Below are 19128 nucleotides of genomic sequence, written 5' to 3' on the forward strand. Positions count from 1 at the left end.
GGACAGGGTTAATTGGAGAGAGACGTGGGAGAGGCCTCTGCCCTGCAGTGCGCATAGTCAGGCTGATGACGATGATGATGGCATTGCAGAGCAGGTGCCCTGTCCGGAGCAGCAGCAGCAGCCGGTGCACAGGCATGGGGCCCTGGCCACTGAGCTGCGCACCCTGTCTGGCTGTGCGGTGGCTGAGAAGCACCTGACCCAGAAGGCAGCCCTGTTGGGGCTGGCTGAGCACCACGGCCTGCTGGCCGAGGAGTCCTGCTTCATCGAGTTTGGCGCAGGGAGAGGTGGGCACCATTAAGGGCTTCCAGTGCACAGTCAAGGGTTCGACACAATGCTGTCTGGCCAGGGAGAAGCATAGTGGTAGAGTAAAACATACACTCACCAAAGATGGTTTTTTAAAACATGGTGTTTCGGGAGGGTCCCTTGTTCACAATGAAAGATGGACAGAATGGGTCGCTTCCTATATGCACACTTGACAGCACAGTGAGTGGGCGTACTTATCCGGGAGATTACCCTTCGTCCTGTTTATGGCATGATCCGTGGTCTGTTTATAAAAAGATTCTAAAAGCTTGGTTGGTTGGTTTGGTTTATGGGGTTTAACGTCCCAAAGCGACTAAGGCTATGAGAGACGCCATAGTGGAGGGCTCCGGAAATTTCGACCACCTGGGGTTCTTTAACGTGCACTGACATCGCACAGCACACGGTCATCTAGAATTTTGCCTCCATTGAAATTCGCCTGCCGCGGCCGGGATCGAACCCGCGTCTTTCGGGTCAGCAGCCGAGCACCATAACCACTGAGCCACCGCAGCGGCCTTGATTCTAAAAGCAGTCGTGACGATGTGGGTTTCATGGTGTCTGAGATTGTGGCGTTCTCCCAGTCAATGGTGTGGTTCATTTCTTGAGCATGCTCTGCCAGCAGGTTGGATGAGGTGCAACATTTGTTGACGTCGTTCTTGTGTGCTCTTAATCTTCTTTTGAAATCGCCTGATTCGCCAATGTAAGGGGATTTTGTGCACCTTATATGCGTGGTCAAGTGCACATATAAGAAGCGGGCCATTCTGTCCATCTTTCATTGTGAACAAGGGAGCCGCAGGGGTCCCGAAACGACATGTTTTAAAAAAAACTATCTTTGGCAAGTGTATCTTTTATTCTACCACTATTCTTCCAATGCATTTAAGTTGTTGTCTTGCAAGAAAATTTCCCTGTTGCAAAATTCCCTGCCTGGCCAAGAGAGGTCGCCTTGTGACGTCCTCACAGCCTGCCCAAATCCCCCAGGTTTCAAAAGCTCAAGAGGGCCCGCAAAATGTTGCAAGTTGGCCCACCCAACAAGCAAATGGATTAAGGGGGATGAGGGGATCGAAGACAACTTTTCCATTTTTCCACTTAGAGTGATGAGATTTGGCAGACTGGCTTAAAACAGCATTAGATATAAAGTTTCACAATGACAGCTTCTGTAGGTTACCTTTTATCACTGTTTATGTGTTGTCCCCACGTTGCTTGCTTGTGAAAAGCCTAGCATGGCAAAAAAACCGGCTACAGGTCTGTAAATACTTTTAATGTTTACTAAGTGTGGTGTAAATCAAGACTCTCTCTTTTTTTTTAGTTTCCCTGGTCTTTTTTTTTTTTTTGTAAAGGACACAATATGCACCTTCTCTTTGTGTCTAGAATGTATTACACTCTAATTACCATGTATTAAAAACATGCGGTCCTAAATGGTAAATCTGAGACTGTCTTGACGCAGACCACATTTCTCTCATCACACGGAAACAAACGGGGTAAAAATCCATGCACCCATTGCTGTGCTACGCTTTCCACGAGTAAGGTATTAAGCTCGAAAGAAACTTTCGAGGAAACAAGCCTGGAAGTTCTAAGCTAGCACACACTATGTGTAGGTGCTGACAAATATATTTTTTTTGGAGCACTTAAAGTTTATTTTTGAAGAAATATTTCAGTACAACATAGAAACAGTGTTCGAGATGCCAAAAAGTGTACTTTTCAAAAATCGACTTTTTTCGCAATTTTTGCGATCTGATTCCCACATCTCCCCTTAAGGGGCATTAGTAAGTGGATTAAGGTTGAGCAAGTTTATGATGCTTGGTCGAGTTCTTTCGACGGCCTCTGCAATTGTGGTGGTGAAGACACAGGAGACTCACACGAGGAGTAAGTATACAAGCTACAGGGGGGACCTGCACTGTAATGTGAAATGATCTCACACAGAGAGAGACTGCTCTGCAGGACCCTGTTCTTTCACTAATGATTAGGTGCTGTAAAGTTAAGCATAGTTGAAGGCTTTTGGGAATGAAGAAGTTTGGGCAGTCACTCCCTGAGAGTGGCCCCAGGCCTCAGTGAAGCAGTGAAATTGAGATGCATTTCGTGAGCCTCCAACTGAGGGCTCTGCTAAGAAAAGCAAGCCCCTCTGTCTCCACTTTTGTGCACCTGCAGTCGTCCCTCGCATGCTCTCAGCATGTTTGCAGACAGCCAGACACACTGGTGGAGAGACCTGGCGAGAGTGCCACAAAAGAGATGAAGCCACCCACTGGGACTCTCGGTCCTTGGGTGTACCTGCGTGTGCAGGGAGCTTCGAGAAAGTTGTGCCGGTATGATTAAAACAGAGCTAAGGAACCAGGTTACACCCAGAGGGTAACCAGTTAGACCACAATAGCCTAATGCTTGGCTCTTCCCCTGGCTACACCAATGGGTTGGAACAGTTAGTACGTGTATATGCATCAGGTGAGTGGGAACGTTCGTGTACGGATTGTCCGCTATTGCTGTACTACACGTGTGTGGTTTTTATGACAACTCGGTGCTTGCTATTCACTGCCATGCTGAGGTGGCACTCACTTTGCTGGAGGCTCCCTTCTTTGCCTGCTTTAGGGTGAAAACACTTGTAGCCACATGTTTGTCTGTCTGTGTGAAGCCTCTGAGTATGTACTCAGTTGTAAGTCACACCACATTTCTGTAGAAAACAAACAAACTTGGAGGTCGTTTACAGTTGGCCTTTAATAACAGAACACGACAGTACTACCCTGCAGCCTCCACTTATCACCAGCCACTATGGACTGCCGCACGCATGGGTGTGGCACATTCCAAAATGAAAATGTATTAGTCACTAAGCTACTCGTCCTCACTTGCGCTATCGTCGGGATTGCTCCTGCAGTCCCACAGCACATTGTTTGAACATGCAGTGAAATCCCAAACAGCCACATCACGACATCGTGTGCTCCCTTGGTAAGTGTAAGGCTCCAAAAGGCACATTAGTGAGTTAACTGGTATCTGAGACCACTAGTTGCTGACAAACAGGGCTGCTTTGTGGCGATGACTGAGAGCGTGTTCGCAGAGAAAGCTGCTGTCTCGAAGGATTGTCGATGCGTGCCGGAGAACACTGCCAAGATGAAGATACGCGCCGTCGCTCTTCTCAAAAAAGGGTGCCTTGACGAGTTGTGCAACTCGGTTGAAAAAGCGGAACCAGGCTTGCTCGAGGTATTTTCTACGGTTAAGTCTCACAAAGTAGGCTTGCTGTTTAGTTCTGTAATTTCAGAGCGTGGCAGCTTGTCGTCTCAAGCTACTTACAGGACCCTCTTGCATCCCTTGCCTTGGAAGACCCTTTTCGGACAAGTAACTCTGAAGTCATTCGGGAATACGTCCAGGACAGGTGACTGTCATGTGTTCAGTGTGGACGTGGAGGACTTACACCACTCGATTCCTCACGATTGTTTGCTGCGCTTTGTGAAAGACTGCATTATGGAAGAAAATGAAGAGGTGTGGTTCTGCAACGTTTCTGGGGTGTTGGTGGATGCCTTTCTTGAAGTACTGTGCTTAGATCAACCATTGTTGCTTGGATTGATGGTGTGGTTATGCAGCGCTCTGGGATGTGTATCGGTTCTCATGTGGCACCGATGCTGAGCAATTGGTTCCTCAGCAGGGTTGACAGAGCGATTGAAGGAGAGGTGGCTAACAAAGAGGGTTCAGCTTAAGCTATGGACAGAGAAATGACTGGTGTAACGTTAAGAGATCGGAAGCAGGTGGAGTGGGTGAGGGAACAAACGCGGGTTAACGACATCCTAGTCAAAATCGAGAGGAAGAAATGGGCTTGGGCAGGGGATGTAATGCGAAGGAAGGAGAACCGCTGGTCCTTAAAGGTGCACTGAAGAGGAATCTGAACTTGTCTTTTTGCCGCGGGAACTCGATCTACACATTCCGAGCATTCTTAGAAACTGCAACTTATTGCCCTGTGTGGCCGATTTCCCCAATTAAATCGAATTAACTTCCGGCTCCCGCCCTTTTTCCTCGTACGGTGGGCGGAGTCGACCAACGCGTGGAGTGCCTTTCACCCAGTCCCGTGGCGACTTGCCGCTCTGCAATCGACGGAGTAATACGTAGTAGTCCGTAGTAGCAAATAGTCCGTGCGTATTTTTATTTCTGCAGGCTTATTTTGCGGCTATATTATCTGCGAATGAAACTATTTTGTTCACGGAAACCTAAAAAACAAAATAAAGCGAAAGCAAAGCCTCCACGGAGCTGGCTGAAAGGAACTTCACGCGTTGGTTGAGTCCGCCCATCGTACGAGGGAGAATTTAAAAAAAGGGCGGAAGCCGGGCGTTAATTCGAGTTAATTGAGGAAATCGGCCACACAGGGCAATAAGTTGCAGTTGCTAATAATGCTAGGAACGTGTAGATCGAGTTCCCGCGGCAAAAAGACAAGTTCAGAATCCTGTTCAGTGCACCTTTAAGGGTAACATATTGGATTCCAAGGGAAGGCAAGCGTAGCAGGGGGCAGCAGAAAGTCAGGTGGGCGGATGAGTTCAAGAAGTTTGCGGGGATACGGTGCTCGCTACTGGCAAAGGACAGGGTTAACTGGAGAGACGTGGGAGAGAGGCCTTTGCCCTGCAGTGGGTGTAGTCAGGCTGATGATGATGATGATGACTGGCCGGCATACTTAAGATACTTCGATATGTGGACGATTACCTCGTCTTTGCAAGGAACAACAGTTTTATGCAGCTTCTGCTGGACACTTTCGGCAGGAACGGCCATGGGCTTACCTTTATAGTCCATTCAATGTGGCAGGATTCAGTTTCTGGATCTACAACTGAGGCTTGAACCGGGGCATGTTTGCTGGCTGTATTCGCCACGCTCCGTCAAGAGGCTTCTAAGTTTCCAGTCGCATTCCAATATTGGTGAAAGATGGCATTGCCGCTTCATGTATTCAGGCCGCTCTAAATAAGTCGTGCTTCCCTTTGATTGAGGAAAGTGTGCAAAGCCAAATTGCTAGCCTTAAGGAGGCAGGTTTCCCAGAAGTCACGACTGGAAGGCTATTTGAAAGAATGCTGTCCAAAATGAAATCCAACCACATGCGCCAGAAGGTTGCGGTTATTCCTTACGTCCACTCGGTCTCTCACCGTCCGAAGAAAGTGGGCCATTAATGTGAGGTTGACGTTCTATTTTCGTCTCGAAGAAAATTGAGCAATATTTGCCTGGCTGTACAGAGAAAGCGAGAGTCCCTACTTGGTAGGAGGGCCAAAGGTGAATGCACCGCTAACCATGCTGAAAGGAAGGTCGATTACGTGAAAGGGGTTGTATACAGAATCCCCCTGTCTTGCGGCACATGGTATTTAGGACAGACAGGACGCTGCTTAAACGACCGCCTGAGGGAACTTTTTAATTCGTTCAACAAAGCAGGCGGATCAAATTTAGCTCTGCATTGCAGACAATGTGAACACGCCTGCACCCCTTTGATTCAAGAGACGTCTGTAATTTTCAAATGCAAAGATCAGACAGTAAGAGAATTAGTAGAGGTGTATCACATTGATAAGGGGGAGTTCCGCGTGTTTTGCTAAACTCTCGTTGTCATTGATTAACAGTGAATTTGCCCCTCTTGAGAAGTCGTTGCCAGAAGATTAAGATAGGATGAGGAGGTTTTTGTGGGTCTTTTGGCGGGATTATGTATAAATGTTGTTTGTGGTAATAAATTTTCAGTTGAAAGTCAGCACTCGCATTGTTGTGTGTGTGTAAACGTCATCATTTTTTTCGCGCTGTTAAAAAATGGATAACAACCAACTCGCCCAGCTTTCTGTTCTTCTTAAAATATTAAAATTATGACTTGAATAGTTTTCGGGCTAGAAATTTTTTTCTTTATGCCTCTTCAAATGGCTCATTTGAGAGTGTCCTTGATATGATTTTCACAGTCCAACAATAAAATGAATAGAAAGTTTAATGTTATGTGCCAAACGAAAGCTTGGTAAGCGTGGTTTAAAAAAATGCAAATTGGAACTTACTTAATTTGCGAAAAATTCGAAAAAAGTATAAAAATATGACAAAATATAGCTGCAATATAGCAGCGCAATCGAAATCCGACGTTGCAAAATTGTCGTCCAAGTCACTGCTGCTTGGAGCCTCTAGAAATGCAGCTGCAGAGGCAGAAAAATCATGTGCAGCGGGACTGTGCCGAGCGCATGAAGTGCCCGAGCTCGACGCGACGCCATCCCCACCGCCTGTTATGTCGCAACAAACCTCTGCTCCAAGGGCACTTAAAAAATGCACGCCTTGCGGGGAAATAACAAACTAGGCCGAAAATGGAACTAACTATGTGAACACAAACCAGATGTGCCAGCACAAGCGAATGGGAAAAAGAAAGCGAAACTAACAAGACAACGTTCCGGGATCAGTTTGCGCAGTTTCAGCGTCTGCACCAAAATCCGACAATGAAACATCAAGTACCCGGGTTCGAACCCGACCGCGGCGGCCACGTTTCGATGGAGGCGAAACGCAAGAGGCGCCCATGTGCTGTGCAATGTCAGTGCATGTTAAAGATCCCCAGGTGGTCGAACTACGGCACCTCTTTCTTCACTCCGACCTCCCTCCCTTCCCTTACCGCACAGTTCAGGTGTCCATGGAGATATGTGAGACAGATACTGCGCAGTTTCCTTTCCTCAAAAACCAATTTACCAACATCGTCACCAGAGACTCTGCTACTCGTAGCATAGAAAATATTTGCAGTCGATGCAGTAGAATTGCACGCAGCAAGGTTTTTCGGAGCGCATGCTGTCCGTGCACCCGATGCCATGCTCGGAGCGTCCTCGCCGTACCCTCCGCTTCAAGGGCGTTTAAAAAATTTGTGCATCATGGGAAAATTGCAGTCGACACAGAAACCGAAACTGTAGTCTCTGAAGAACAAACTAGATGGCGCCACATCACCTAACGGCTATAATGAGGAGCTTCGGTTGGCACAAACGGACCGGGAGCAGGAAACTGAACGCACAGGCTAGTGTTCCGGGCTCTCGTTGCCCAGTTTGAGCTTCGAAACAATACCTGACAATACAGTATCATCGTCAGGGTCCGTGCTAATCGATGCATCAAAAATATGTGGTGCAAATGCAGCGGAATTGCGTGCTGAAGCAGTGACAGTCTCCACCAGCTGAGACAAGTTTCCTCTGCTGGCTGAGCAGCATAGCAAGTGTAGCCAGGGCAACTAAACAACCGGTAGGAAAAGTCTCAGATAAGTTGAATAATGGCTGCGGAGGTCGTATCCATGAAATAAGTTGGTCAGGAAAACTTGGCAAAGAAAAGCAATAAAGTTACTTTTTACTTTAAACTCATTTATCTCAGAACATGTTTTTTTTTGTTGCGATGATACCATTATCTTCAAAACAACATGAGGCAGAAGGCCCATTCTTTGTCAGTGCTTTACATGAGCATCTGGGGACATACTGAACCAAAATTAGGCAAGTGCAGTGATCTGTTTTTATTTTATAGACAGAAATAACGCCAAAAGCGGACTTACATGTAGTGCTCGAGAGAGAAATGTTATAAAGAATTAGTGTTTTAATTGTGTTGCATAGTTTTGGTTCAGTGAAAAGAGCATAAAGCAGCGATAAAAATGATATAAACAGGTAGGCGCCACCTCAGTTGGTTGTTGAGAAAAGTGCACCAAAACATGCCCTAGGACACATGGGAAGAATAGCCTTACCTTTTCCCCATAAAGGGGCTGCGAAACACTGCTTGGGGGGATACCGGCTATACTTCAGGTGGGTTCTTTATGTCACACAGGTGCTGACCTAAAAAGAATTACAGGAATCGATGCACAGGAACGGGAGTTATTCAGTGAAGAAATTTCAAAATACAAGCAAACAAAACGCTGCCCTCAACTCGACTTTGGCGGGGCTTCCCATTCCTTTTTTCGCTCTCCCAATGACGGCACCTGGCGCAACCAATCAAAACAGCCCGCCAGAGCACGTCGCGGAAGTTTGCACTCCATGGTTGCCTGCTCTCTGTAACTCGTTCTTGCTGAGTCTGGCAGCGTCGTTTCCATGCCAGAGTGCCTCTGGTGGTGTATTTTTATTTTACTTGCTTTGCAGGGCTTTTATCTAAGACAGGGGTTCTCAAACTTTTTTGCTTGGAGGAACCCCAAAAGCCTTCACTAAGTTCCAGGGAACCCCCCCCCCCCCCCCCCCACGCGCTTTCACTTACCAGCAATGTTGTCGAGTGCATTTTTGCAAAGAGAGAGTTGCAAAAGTTATATGTTTATTGCACAGATTAATACAAATACTAATGTGATGGGTGGTACTGCTTCCCTTTCAAGAGCAAGTCAAAGCGTGGCTTAGTAGCACTCAGAGCCAGTCTCATATCAGCTGCCGGGTCAGGGCCGGTGAGGGTTCTCGCGGAACACAAGAAGACAGCCCGCGGAACCCAGTTTGAGAACCCCTGATCTAAGACAAACAAGTTGTTTTTGCTGATCTAATGTAAAGCACAGACAGGTGACAAAATGTGTCTCTATTTATTCACACAATTTGCAGTATATTTACTGTTTGTCCGATCATCAAGCTCGCACCAGGTGATGTCATATCCGCTGCTAAAAACCCGCCACTGTGTGGGGACACCATCAGATCCATGAAGTTGTTTTTGGGAGGACATTAAAATAATAAAAAACGGAATATATGCGGCATTACCGATGCTAATAGCACCATTATAACTCACTGTATGCAATCAACAGGCAAAACAGTTGATTTCTGGGCCCCTTTAAGGGAGCATTACATAAGGGGGTGCGGGGGAATGAATGGTGATAGGTTGCAAGAATAAAGTAATTTACGTAAATTGCAAGTGCAAGTATAAACAGTCGTTGACACCATAGAGACTTTATGTCTCCATGGGGAAACGAGGCAATTAAGGGGCAGATAAGAGGGCTTAGAACTTGAATTGTGGAGCTAAATAGTCTAACAAGCAATAAGTGTTTAAATGTTGTGGGGTTTCTTTCGTTGACCACATGATCGGGAGGTGTGTTCCACTATGCTGTGGCACTAGGTGAAAATGATTTGTTGAAAGTCATGAATGCACTAAACGCACTGGCCATTGAACAAACATTGCCAGGGTGCAGTAATTAAGTGCTCTGCATGTCCAGATGTTGTTACAGGGTCATTGTGGCAGCCCTCCTCCCAGGTGGCTTGTGTGGGGATGTTTCCGCCTGCAGGGGATTTCTTCCCTTTGGGAACCAACCAGCCTTGTCTTGGCCAGTGCATGAAGGCTGTTCAGCATTCACTGGGGGGGGGTCTTTGCTCACATGTCATTCTATGGGGGACACAGGCTCACCAGGGGGGGCTGACACAGAGTGCTGCTACTATCCTGGACCACGTGTTGTGTGGGCTGCAAGTTCATCTTGGTGGCCTAGCCAAATAAAAGCGAACTGATTTCTATGTTTCACACACTGCCCACTCAACCTGTTCAGTGCAGGGCAGTTTTTCGGGGGGTCAGTGACCGTCTGAAACTAGGGGGCACTGCGAGAGGGGAGAAAGAATGGACGGGTGCCCTGTGTGGTGAGACCACTGTGGGAATGGCCACAGTCACTGAGTGGGGCCAGTTGTGACTTGTGTGGCCAGCTCTTCCTCCCATCTCTTCTCCAGGCCGCCTCTCCTACTGGCTGGCCAAGATCCTGGCCAGGGAGGGCTGCCGCTTCCTGCTGGTGGACCGGGCACCCTCTCGGCACAAGGTGAGCTCATTTGATTGAAACCGCAGTTTGATTAAAATCACACGCAAAAGGGGGAGGCTCTGACAAACAAGAGATTTCACATCAACCTGGAATGCAGTTGTTTAGAATTCCCGAAAGCGCTTTGCAGAAGCACCAAAAAGTTTATGCCTGGACAACGCACTTCCTTGAGTTTTGTTGTCGCATAGACTGGATGTCATTTTCACTCTGCCTAACGGGAACAGTTTTCGGTGGATAAATCTACGCCCAAGTACATTCCATTTTGTCTATGAAAAGAAATAAAAGTTTGCTGGGTTGATAAAAAATTGGGGCTGAACCGAGTCCTGAACCGGTTTGGAACAGTTTCTTTGAATCGTTCCGGTTCGGGTTCAGTTCCAAGATGGTTAAAAACATATGGGCTCAGTTTTGGTTGCGGTTTCGGTTCTTGTTCAATAACCTGCTGCTAACTTATCTGATTCATATAATACTATCCCAAGAATGATGATGTGAACTCTTTCAGTTTGAGAACAAGCTCAAGAAAGAGCAGGCCGATGTCCCTGAAATCCAGCGTCTCCAGGTGGACATTCAGCACCTGTGCCTGGGTAAGGCCGCATGACGACAAGGTCACTTGTGGCCTTCATTCCCAGTTTTCCTTTCATCTGGTGCTTGCCCAGTGTTCCCACTCGCTTGTGTGGGTAATTGTGTTTGGGAAGGCTTTGGATGCTCTGTCACGTGGGAAGCGGTTTTCCACTCTGTACCACACCTGGTTTGAAGCATGGATCTTATGGACGCTGAGCCATTCCAGAGTGTGTCTGCTTTACCCAGGTTTATTACACGGGGGAGGAATAGGGAAGAACTGTAGCAATACCGCATGCATTTTAGATGCATAGGATTGAACAAGCAGCTGACGTGCTAGTGGAAAGGAGCAGGCGGACAGTATGGACGGAAAGCTTGGAAGCCATGTACGATACCTTTGGATGTAAATTTTTTGTTACGTCCGTTGTTGGCGTGAAAACTCGAGGACCATGTAGGACAGAAACCAAAATGAACGTAAATGTAGATGAAATGCCCAGGGGGGAGTTTATAGTTCCCTCCCCCCCCCAGCACTGCAGCAATGATGGGTGTTGGACTGCAAGAGACTGCTGCACTCTGATTGCAGTGGTGTGTCATATCAACTGTTGTTACGATCATCGCTCCTCACATGGTGGCTCACGTTTTGTAGTTGTAGCAAAACCGTGACCTGAGCTAGTTGGTACATCTTCACAACTTCACCAACGCTGCGACGAGGAACAAAGACAGAGGAGGATTCCTATGTGGATTCCTAACTTTCTTGTGTGTGCTTTTTTTGCGGGAAGCGCAGGTGCTTCGGGTTGTCATGTGAGAGTATATAACAGTGTGTTTTTCTCAAATAAACTTCCAGTTGTTAGTAGCGCTTGTCCTTCCTCCTCTGTCCTTGTTCCTCGTCGCAGCGCTGGTGAAGTTGTGAATAAGTTGCTCTTGTTTCTCTTTGGCTCTGACGTATTTGACAACTGCCGGCCACGTGTTACAAGTTTTTAATGTAGTACATTGTCATCTGTGCGTGGCAGCTGATAGCGGCTGACAATAAGCGGATGGTGCTGTTGCGTTCTACTGCCAAGGCCAAACTGAAATTTTTTCAAGTAAAACTCTTGTTTGGGTGAGTTGGTTTATCTTTGAACGGGTACGTACTTGCGCGAAGAACACGGGACAAAACAAAGCAACACACACGACATATCAATCAATCAATCAATCAATCAATCAATCATTTTATTTCTGCCTCAAAAAGTGACAGAGGAGCTGCAGCAAAAGCTGTCATAGACAGCTTGACTGAGCCGCAGCCCCCATTATACCGGGCAGCAGTGACAGGCGATGAGAAAAAATAACAAAGAAAAGAAAAGAAAACAATTCAGAGCAAAACACATTAACACCAAAAAAAGATCTTACCTCTAGTTTGTACATGTGGGCAATTTACATGGTCATCCAAACATGATTGCATAGGTATCTTTCAGCAGTAACACAAAAGCACAATGAATCAAACAATACAAGAGCGTAACTTCCAACTGGTTTGTTTTCGTAGAAGGCAGATGCATTTATACCCGCGCTGGGCAATCACAAGATTAACAAGACGCAGTGTTCATGTCAGCATCCCGCTGCCAGGTGTGCCACCATATAGCAAAACGTGTAAGAGTAAAATGTGTAATTGAAGGATATTCAAAATTCCGCAAGTGTGCTTTCCCACATGACTATGTTGCCAAAAACAAGGTGGCCGACTTCGCCATAAAGGAACTACGTGGGCTACAGGACAGGCGCTAAAGGTGTGGATAGAATGTGAGAAACGTATTTTGGAAGAATCAGACAAAAAACCAGTCTTTCTTTGCTTTGTTTCAGCTGGAAACGCGTGGTCAGCCGTCTTGTTTTGTGCAACATTGTTATGCGGGAAAGCGCACTTGCGGAATAACATCAATTTTACACGTACTGCTGTCTGGTGGCACACTTGGGTGCTCACATGAACAGTGCGTCTTGTTAATCTTGTGGTTGCCCAGCGCCAGTCATCTGCCTTGTATGAAAAGAAACCTATAGATGGAAGTTGTGCTCTGTGTGTGTGTACCTTTGCTGTGTCCCGTCTTCTTCTTTGTGCAAGTACGTACCTGTTTAAATTTTTTTGTCCTGACATTGGGGGTCGACTTGCAGTGGTGTCAGCACCTGCATTGAATGCACTAGCCTGGGCTAATACTAATGCCTCTTCTCCCCACCAGGGAAGGTGGACCTGGTCAGGGCCCACCAGGGGAAGCTGGTGGGCCTCTGCAAACACCTCTGTGGGGAGGCCACAGGTGAGTCTTACTCCCTGTGCTCCTCCTTCTTCCCGCGAGTTGTCTGCTGCTCTGGAGGCCAATCAGAATGGCATCATTTATATTAGCCTTAAGGGGGGATCATGCATACATGTGCAACGGTAACTAGTAACAGAGCTAAACAATGCTAAGTGAAGCAAGAGATTCAAGTGGTCAGGTTGGGAGATAACGTGGTAGGAAAACAGAGCAACGTACACACATGTTGATCGGATTGCAGTACACGGTAGCTGGTACAGGGTACTACGGGAAAAATAGTGGTCGATGAGTGGCTGCCTAGACCTGGAAGGATTAGTCTTCTCAGGGACAGTGTATTTGGGCAGGTTACTGCAGTCTTCTGTTGCACTAGGAATGCATTGGTGGAGCTGACTGAGCAAGCGCTGTAGGAAGTAAATAAGCAGCCAGATGACTGAGTGCGTACAAGGTTCTCCCAAAGTGCCAGAAAGTACATTTTGTGGAAGAGACGGAAGAATTTAAATTTTGAGGTGAAACGCTAACGATTTGAGGGTGATTTCGTGGTGTGTAACACTGAGTCAAGGTTTATGCTGTGAGGTGATGAATTGTGGATGGCTTCAAGGGTCCAGCAGGCCTCGTGAGGGTTCTGTGTATTGTTGAGGCACATTCTGGCTTACTGGGAATACATGTTTCATATGCTAGTTCATATGCTGTGGGGGGGGGGGGGGGGACGTGCAAGTGATCTGATGAATGCATGTGACCTGGACGCACTAGGTTTACTTTTTTTTTTTCATTTCGTTATACGGTCTGCCCAAGTTATATTTGTCTCGATGTCGAGATGCCTGTATGAGTTAGTTAGGGACAAGGCTATGGATCTCGGGGAGCATGGAAAATGGAGAGTGCGTGAGTATGCATTTTGAAACATTGAGCTGCACTAGCCACCTCCTCTGGATTTGGGTAAAGATCATATTGCGTGGTCTCTGTTAGTGCTGATGTGGTAATGAGTTCATCCTCAGGAAGAATGACAGTTAAGCCAGATGGCAAGTGGTAGATGAAGATTAAAGAAGCTCTGCCTTAAAGGTATGACATGAGCATGCAGAGGAGAGTGAGTTGTGACACCATGAGTTCCTAAGCATCTGCAGACGGATTATGGTGAGCTGTGTGCCAGCGCGGGCCCAAGTACCCATGTTTAGCCGTGCGTGGCAGGGAAAAGGGCATCCTGGTGATTGAGCCGAAGCCAAGCTTTAAAGGGACTATGCAATAAATTAATTGAGATTAATTAAAGCACACAAGAGACAGGCATTCCATCACTCGTCACCCCAGCGCAAGACTTGTTGAGCAAGCATCAATAGCAACCAAGTTATAGACAATTAAAAATCATGCTCCTCCTCTACCCCTCAACTCGTACACGCGGGGCACCATAAAAAAATTTAAAAAACAGCTCTGGGACTGAATACGTCATTCGCTGGCGTTGGGTTTGTGACTTGTGTGCTCAGCTCCAACGGGCTGCACCAACTGCTCCGCCATCTCTTGACAGGAAGTTAGCCTGCATCGATCTTGACTTTGGCGGAGCAGACTTCTTGGACGGCTTCGTGAAAAATGGAATGCGTCTCAAAATGGCGGCTGTCCGCCAAGACGTCTAAGTCTACTCCGGAGTATCGGAACGCATGCTTAGATTTCAGAACTCTAACCAGCACCACGAACAAGGTTACGAGATCAGAAACTTGGCAGACGGAGGTCTGCTTCTCGAAGTGTTGTGCAAGCGTCAGTGTGTCTTTCACGATATCTTCCCTGTGAAAGTGCCGGTCGCAAACTGAGCAAGAGCTGGTCAGCTCCTTATCCAACCTTGGTATAGCCCGTCGCCACCGTTGAAGCCGCACATCGTCAGCGGGCGGCTTAAAAAAATGTCTTTTTTCGGCCGAGGATTTCGTAGAATCGTAGCCACTTCGGCAACCAGTCACAAAGCAACGAGGCATGTTTTCTCACATTTAGGAACCGTCACAGGCTGACACGACATACACACACTTACGATGATCAACGATGACGAAATGCAGTCGGACAATATTTGGAAAACATGTTCTTGCCTTGAATTTGGAGCGGGCAAGTCAAGCTGCGTCGCACGGTCCGCAAAGCACGCAGGTCGATCGAGCGCACTGACGCTACACGTTGGACGCTACTGTGATAACTTGCAGCAGAAGCACACATCGGGGCACAAGCTGCGTCGACAGATCTCGCTGAGACTCACAGCGAAAGCGATCACTACGCAACACAGTTGAAGGCAACAACGAAACACCCAGCAGCCTGCGTTGACTTCGCACCATGCTTCGCACTGACCGGCACCGCCATCCCGCCGTCAGACCGGTCAAATGTAGGGAGCCTACATGTTGCGCGCCTCCGTCTTTTTAGGGTGGTGTCGCCTTTTGACCTGGCTCGTGCCGCCGCCCGCCATTGACCAGTGTTGCCAGCAGACGTTGCCGCGCCACATTGGGCCCCAGTCGGCATGCCGTCGCCGTGCGCATAAGGCTGTCGTCTTGCTGCTGCTGAGTGTCTGTGATTTTCGCTCTCGACGGGAAGGAAGTATTTAATGGCACCATGCTAGCACTGTGAGCACGTTCAGAGTTGTGTGAGCACCGAAAATGCCCGGGTGTTGCGTTCCGCAATGCACGAACCACTGCAGGAAAGGCACACGAATGTATCGTTTCCCGGCTAGCCCTAACCGAAGGAAGCGCTGGCTTGTGCATGTGAAAAGGGACCGCTGGGAGCCCACTGCTGCTTCTCGTGTTTGCGCTGTGAGTATTGTACCTCGCTTCACCATGTATTTGCGCGCGTACTTATTGCTATATTCTACATTTTTGAAGGGCTCTATACTTGTGTTTTTGTGAGCGGGGACGGCCGTCGCAGGCAGCTGTCAGCTGATAGCTGCCTGCGACGGCCGCCCGTAGCCGAGCGTGCGCGCAAGTGGAGGCTATGCGTTCCATTACCCCGAATTAAGAAGGTACGAAACGTAAATGTTCATAATTAAGCCTGGTTGTAGAACATGTTCTAACTTGGCAGTCGCATTTCAATCTTGGAATGCCCCGCAGTTCAGTTTTACGCATCGTTCAGCTACGTTCGGCAATCGGCTGTGTACGCAGTGTGCTGCATATTTATTGTATCTACGAAGAAAATAAATCGGTGAGTTGTTCGTACTGAAATTCTGCACGGGTGTAGAATTTATGATTGATCCTTTTTTTACCGTGTTATTAAAAGTAATTGACCGGCCTGAGTGCAAAAGATAAAAACCGAAGTCATGCACTGCGAAACTTGTCAAACGTAGCTCAAACAAGCATGGCCGTAAAAGCCGATTGTGGTGATTTAATGATAAGGTCGCGTATGGTGTTTTAGGCACGAACAACCAAGTGATTTGGATGAAATATTTTTCGTTCAACCAGCACATAATTATGCACTCTCGTGTATTTCATGGTAATGTAGGGCGCGATTTCTTTCACATACTGTGAAAACAAACTTGATATGTTTATGGTAATTCGTAATTTCGACGCGCGTATAAAATATTAGAATGGTTCAAGATACGCTTTCTGTCGGTCATTTGGTGTATCATTGGGAAATGTAGACCGCATGGCCTAAATGTTTAATTGCAAAAAATAGCAGGTAATAAATTTTCCATTGTGGCCCTCATTACATGAGGTTTCCAGCAACTGAAACAACTTATTGTGTTTTCAAATAAGTTTGTTAAAACTGTCTTTTTTTTATTCAAGGCACATTTTGAAGACGCAAGTTTTGAACAGAAAGGCTAGATGGATTGAAAAAGCTGAGGCCGGATGCTGTCCCAACTCTTTTTCCCTATCGTGGTACGTACATATGTAAAATCTATTTTGGAAGAGAAAAAAGTTCCATTTCGCTTCGACATTCATAAATGTAATTTATGTTTACAAAAAAAAACACACACATCTGAACTCATTAGCCCAATGCACAGAGGTATCCTGTCCTTATTTTATTTTTTTACTCGAAGCACTCGAAACTGTGCATAAAATGCTTTGGGTGGTGCATTTCATTCAAGAAAAATGCTATCATTTTTCCTGTAATTTTTACTGTGAAAGTAAAAATGGGTATGTAAGCTGTTTCCTAAATAAGAAAGCATAGGCAAGCATTTCATTGTAGTGATGTTTGCGTCCTTAATTTTTTTCAGCCGCCCCAAAACACCGGAAGTCCCCAAAGAAGCGTACTTGTGCCTTGACACCTGCAAATTTGCCTCGCACCAAGCGTGTTTGCACGCCTGGAGACATTTCACAGCTGCCTCTACATCCTGGTGACGGGAAGGTTCCTGACCACAATGCACAGTCCAAGAGTCCTCTAGACAAGGCAACGAATGGTGCAGACCACATTGGTGAGTTGAGGTGTCATCGTGCGTCAGCAGCCGCCTCTCCACCAAATCTGCCTTCCAACAATGTATCAAGTGACACAGACGACACTCCTGAGTCCAGCCATGATGATGTGTCAGCAGCCATTCTGCCAGATCTCCGTCCCGACATTGTGGCAAATGACGCAGACAGCACTGCTTCTCCACACGGTCAAACAACCACGCCAGCTGCCTTTATGCTTGCAGGCGGCACAACTCCCACATTGCTGATGTTGCGCCGAGAAAATGCTGAGCTGCGAAAAAAAAATAGCCACCTAAACAGGAAGTGTAAAAATTTGATACGACTGCATGAGCAAGCCAGGTCAAAAGTACGGAGTCTTAATAAGAAAATCAAGTTAGCTGAGCAAGAACTAAGTGCGCTAAAATCATTTCTTGCTCCAGATCAAACAAAGGCTCTGGCAACAAAAACCAGGATTCGAAAGTGGTCGCAGAAGACTATACAAGCAGCTCTATTATACAGCAGCCTTATTCACCTGAAGGAATATGTCAAGAATTCTGGAAAACTCATTCAGCCAAGCCAGGTTGTAATGAGTATTTTGATAGATTGTGAAGAGAACTTCAAAACTTTTGCAGAAATGGATGAAGTCATGAAGCTCAAGAAACCATTTTCTAGCATTTTGAATGCCCTGCAGAAGTCTGTAAAAATGCACATAGGATGTTGCGACTTGCACAAGCCTAAGGTAGAGAAGATGCTTCTTGAAAAGTATGTAAAAACAAGACTGAAGATTTACCTGCGACAGCAGCATGCACAACGGGTAAACGGGGCATCGAGCAAAACCTGTGCTGCCGCAAACTTGGAATAGCTCTGCAGTCAGCTTAGACTTCAGAGTAGTGCTGCAGTTGTGACAATTGTTTTTATATGTGAAGACACCTGCAGGGCGTTAATACGAGAGGCTGTGTGTTGACTCGTTGCCGACTGTGCGTTTGTTACGGACTCTACGCAACTTCAATGCCGCACATTGATGATCAAGGAAGTTTTTACCTTTTCTGCGTAACATTACATAGGTGTGTGTTCAAAATAGCTGTGAAATATTTTTCCTGTTAAATTTTCTTTTTACTGTTCATCACAGCTTGCAAAAGGTACCCAAAACTTGGGAAACCAAGAAACGCTGGCATGCTTTCATTCAAATCATGCCTTTTGTTAACTTGGTTTATAGCTGTCATAGCTAAGTGCACGTTGCTAACGACGTATTTGTTCTGTACATTATTTTACCATGTCAGGTAATTTTCAGCGTTTTGCTTGAGGTAATTAATTTCCTTATGTCTGTTGGTTTCTCCAATATTTCTGTTCGTGTATGTGTCCATGCTCAAAGTACAACTTATGCAGGTCTTATCGCATTGATTGCTTTCCCACTGTGATCAGTGTAGCAAACTGTATTCTTCTCCAGCTGATTTGTCGTAAAATGGTTATGTCTGCTTTGCTGGCACCAGCATTGTGCACCTGTGTAAAATGGTTATTTCTGCTTTTCTCGCATCAGCATTGTGCACTTGTGCAGCCCATTTTGGCTTTTTGGCTTCTAGCCGCTGTATTTTCAGGTTGTTTTTTCGGTACATGCATTGAAAAAGTCGAAAATGATCAATGTTGCTTTTATATGCCTTACCCTGTTGGGCAAAGTGCTGTTTGAAATCTGATACTATTGTTCATAATTCAGACATATGTTTATATGCTTGTTGGATTTCCCATGTACCCCTGTGATTCGTCGAGCAGGTTGTTGCATGTCAGGCAAGCATTGCAATAAAGTAACCTGTTGTGAATTGTGTGTGTCTTCCCCACTAAAATATATATAAATAAAAGGGCGCTTGAGGCTATGCCGACTTGGCAGTTGAGTCATAAATGCGCTATTGTGTGTCGCAACAGCACCTTCTATAATATTTCTCAATAAATGCATGGCTACGCATTAAATCGATACATTGGGCACGTTCAGTTCGCCAGTTTCTGT

The 19128-nt window shown here is 46.4% G+C and overlaps 1 protein-coding gene and 1 pseudogene across 1 annotated transcript in view; both read left to right on the plus strand.

Annotated features, from left to right (window-relative positions):
* Positions 1 to 12898, plus strand: part of LOC149367421 (tRNA:m(4)X modification enzyme TRM13 homolog) — a 35588-nt gene extending 22690 nt beyond the window's left edge. Inside the window, exons 7-10 of the mRNA XM_089574056.1 lie at positions 90 to 284; positions 9891 to 9976; positions 10473 to 10554; positions 12727 to 12898. Of these exons, the coding sequence (XP_089430182.1) occupies positions 90 to 284; positions 9891 to 9976; positions 10473 to 10554; positions 12727 to 12887 (524 nt within the window). The 3' untranslated portion in view covers positions 12888 to 12898. The remainder of the gene's footprint in view (positions 1 to 89; positions 285 to 9890; positions 9977 to 10472; positions 10555 to 12726) is intronic.
* Positions 12899 to 15407: 2509 nt separating this feature from the next.
* Positions 15408 to 18267, plus strand: LOC149367422 (uncharacterized; annotated as a pseudogene).
* The last annotated feature ends 861 nt before the right edge of the window (positions 18268 to 19128 follow it).

This window comes from Amblyomma mixtum, chromosome 1 (genome assembly GCF_055824585.1).
Source record: "Amblyomma mixtum isolate Tamu chromosome 1, ASM5582458v1, whole genome shotgun sequence".
Classification (NCBI taxonomy): domain Eukaryota; kingdom Metazoa; phylum Arthropoda; class Arachnida; order Ixodida; family Ixodidae; genus Amblyomma; species Amblyomma mixtum.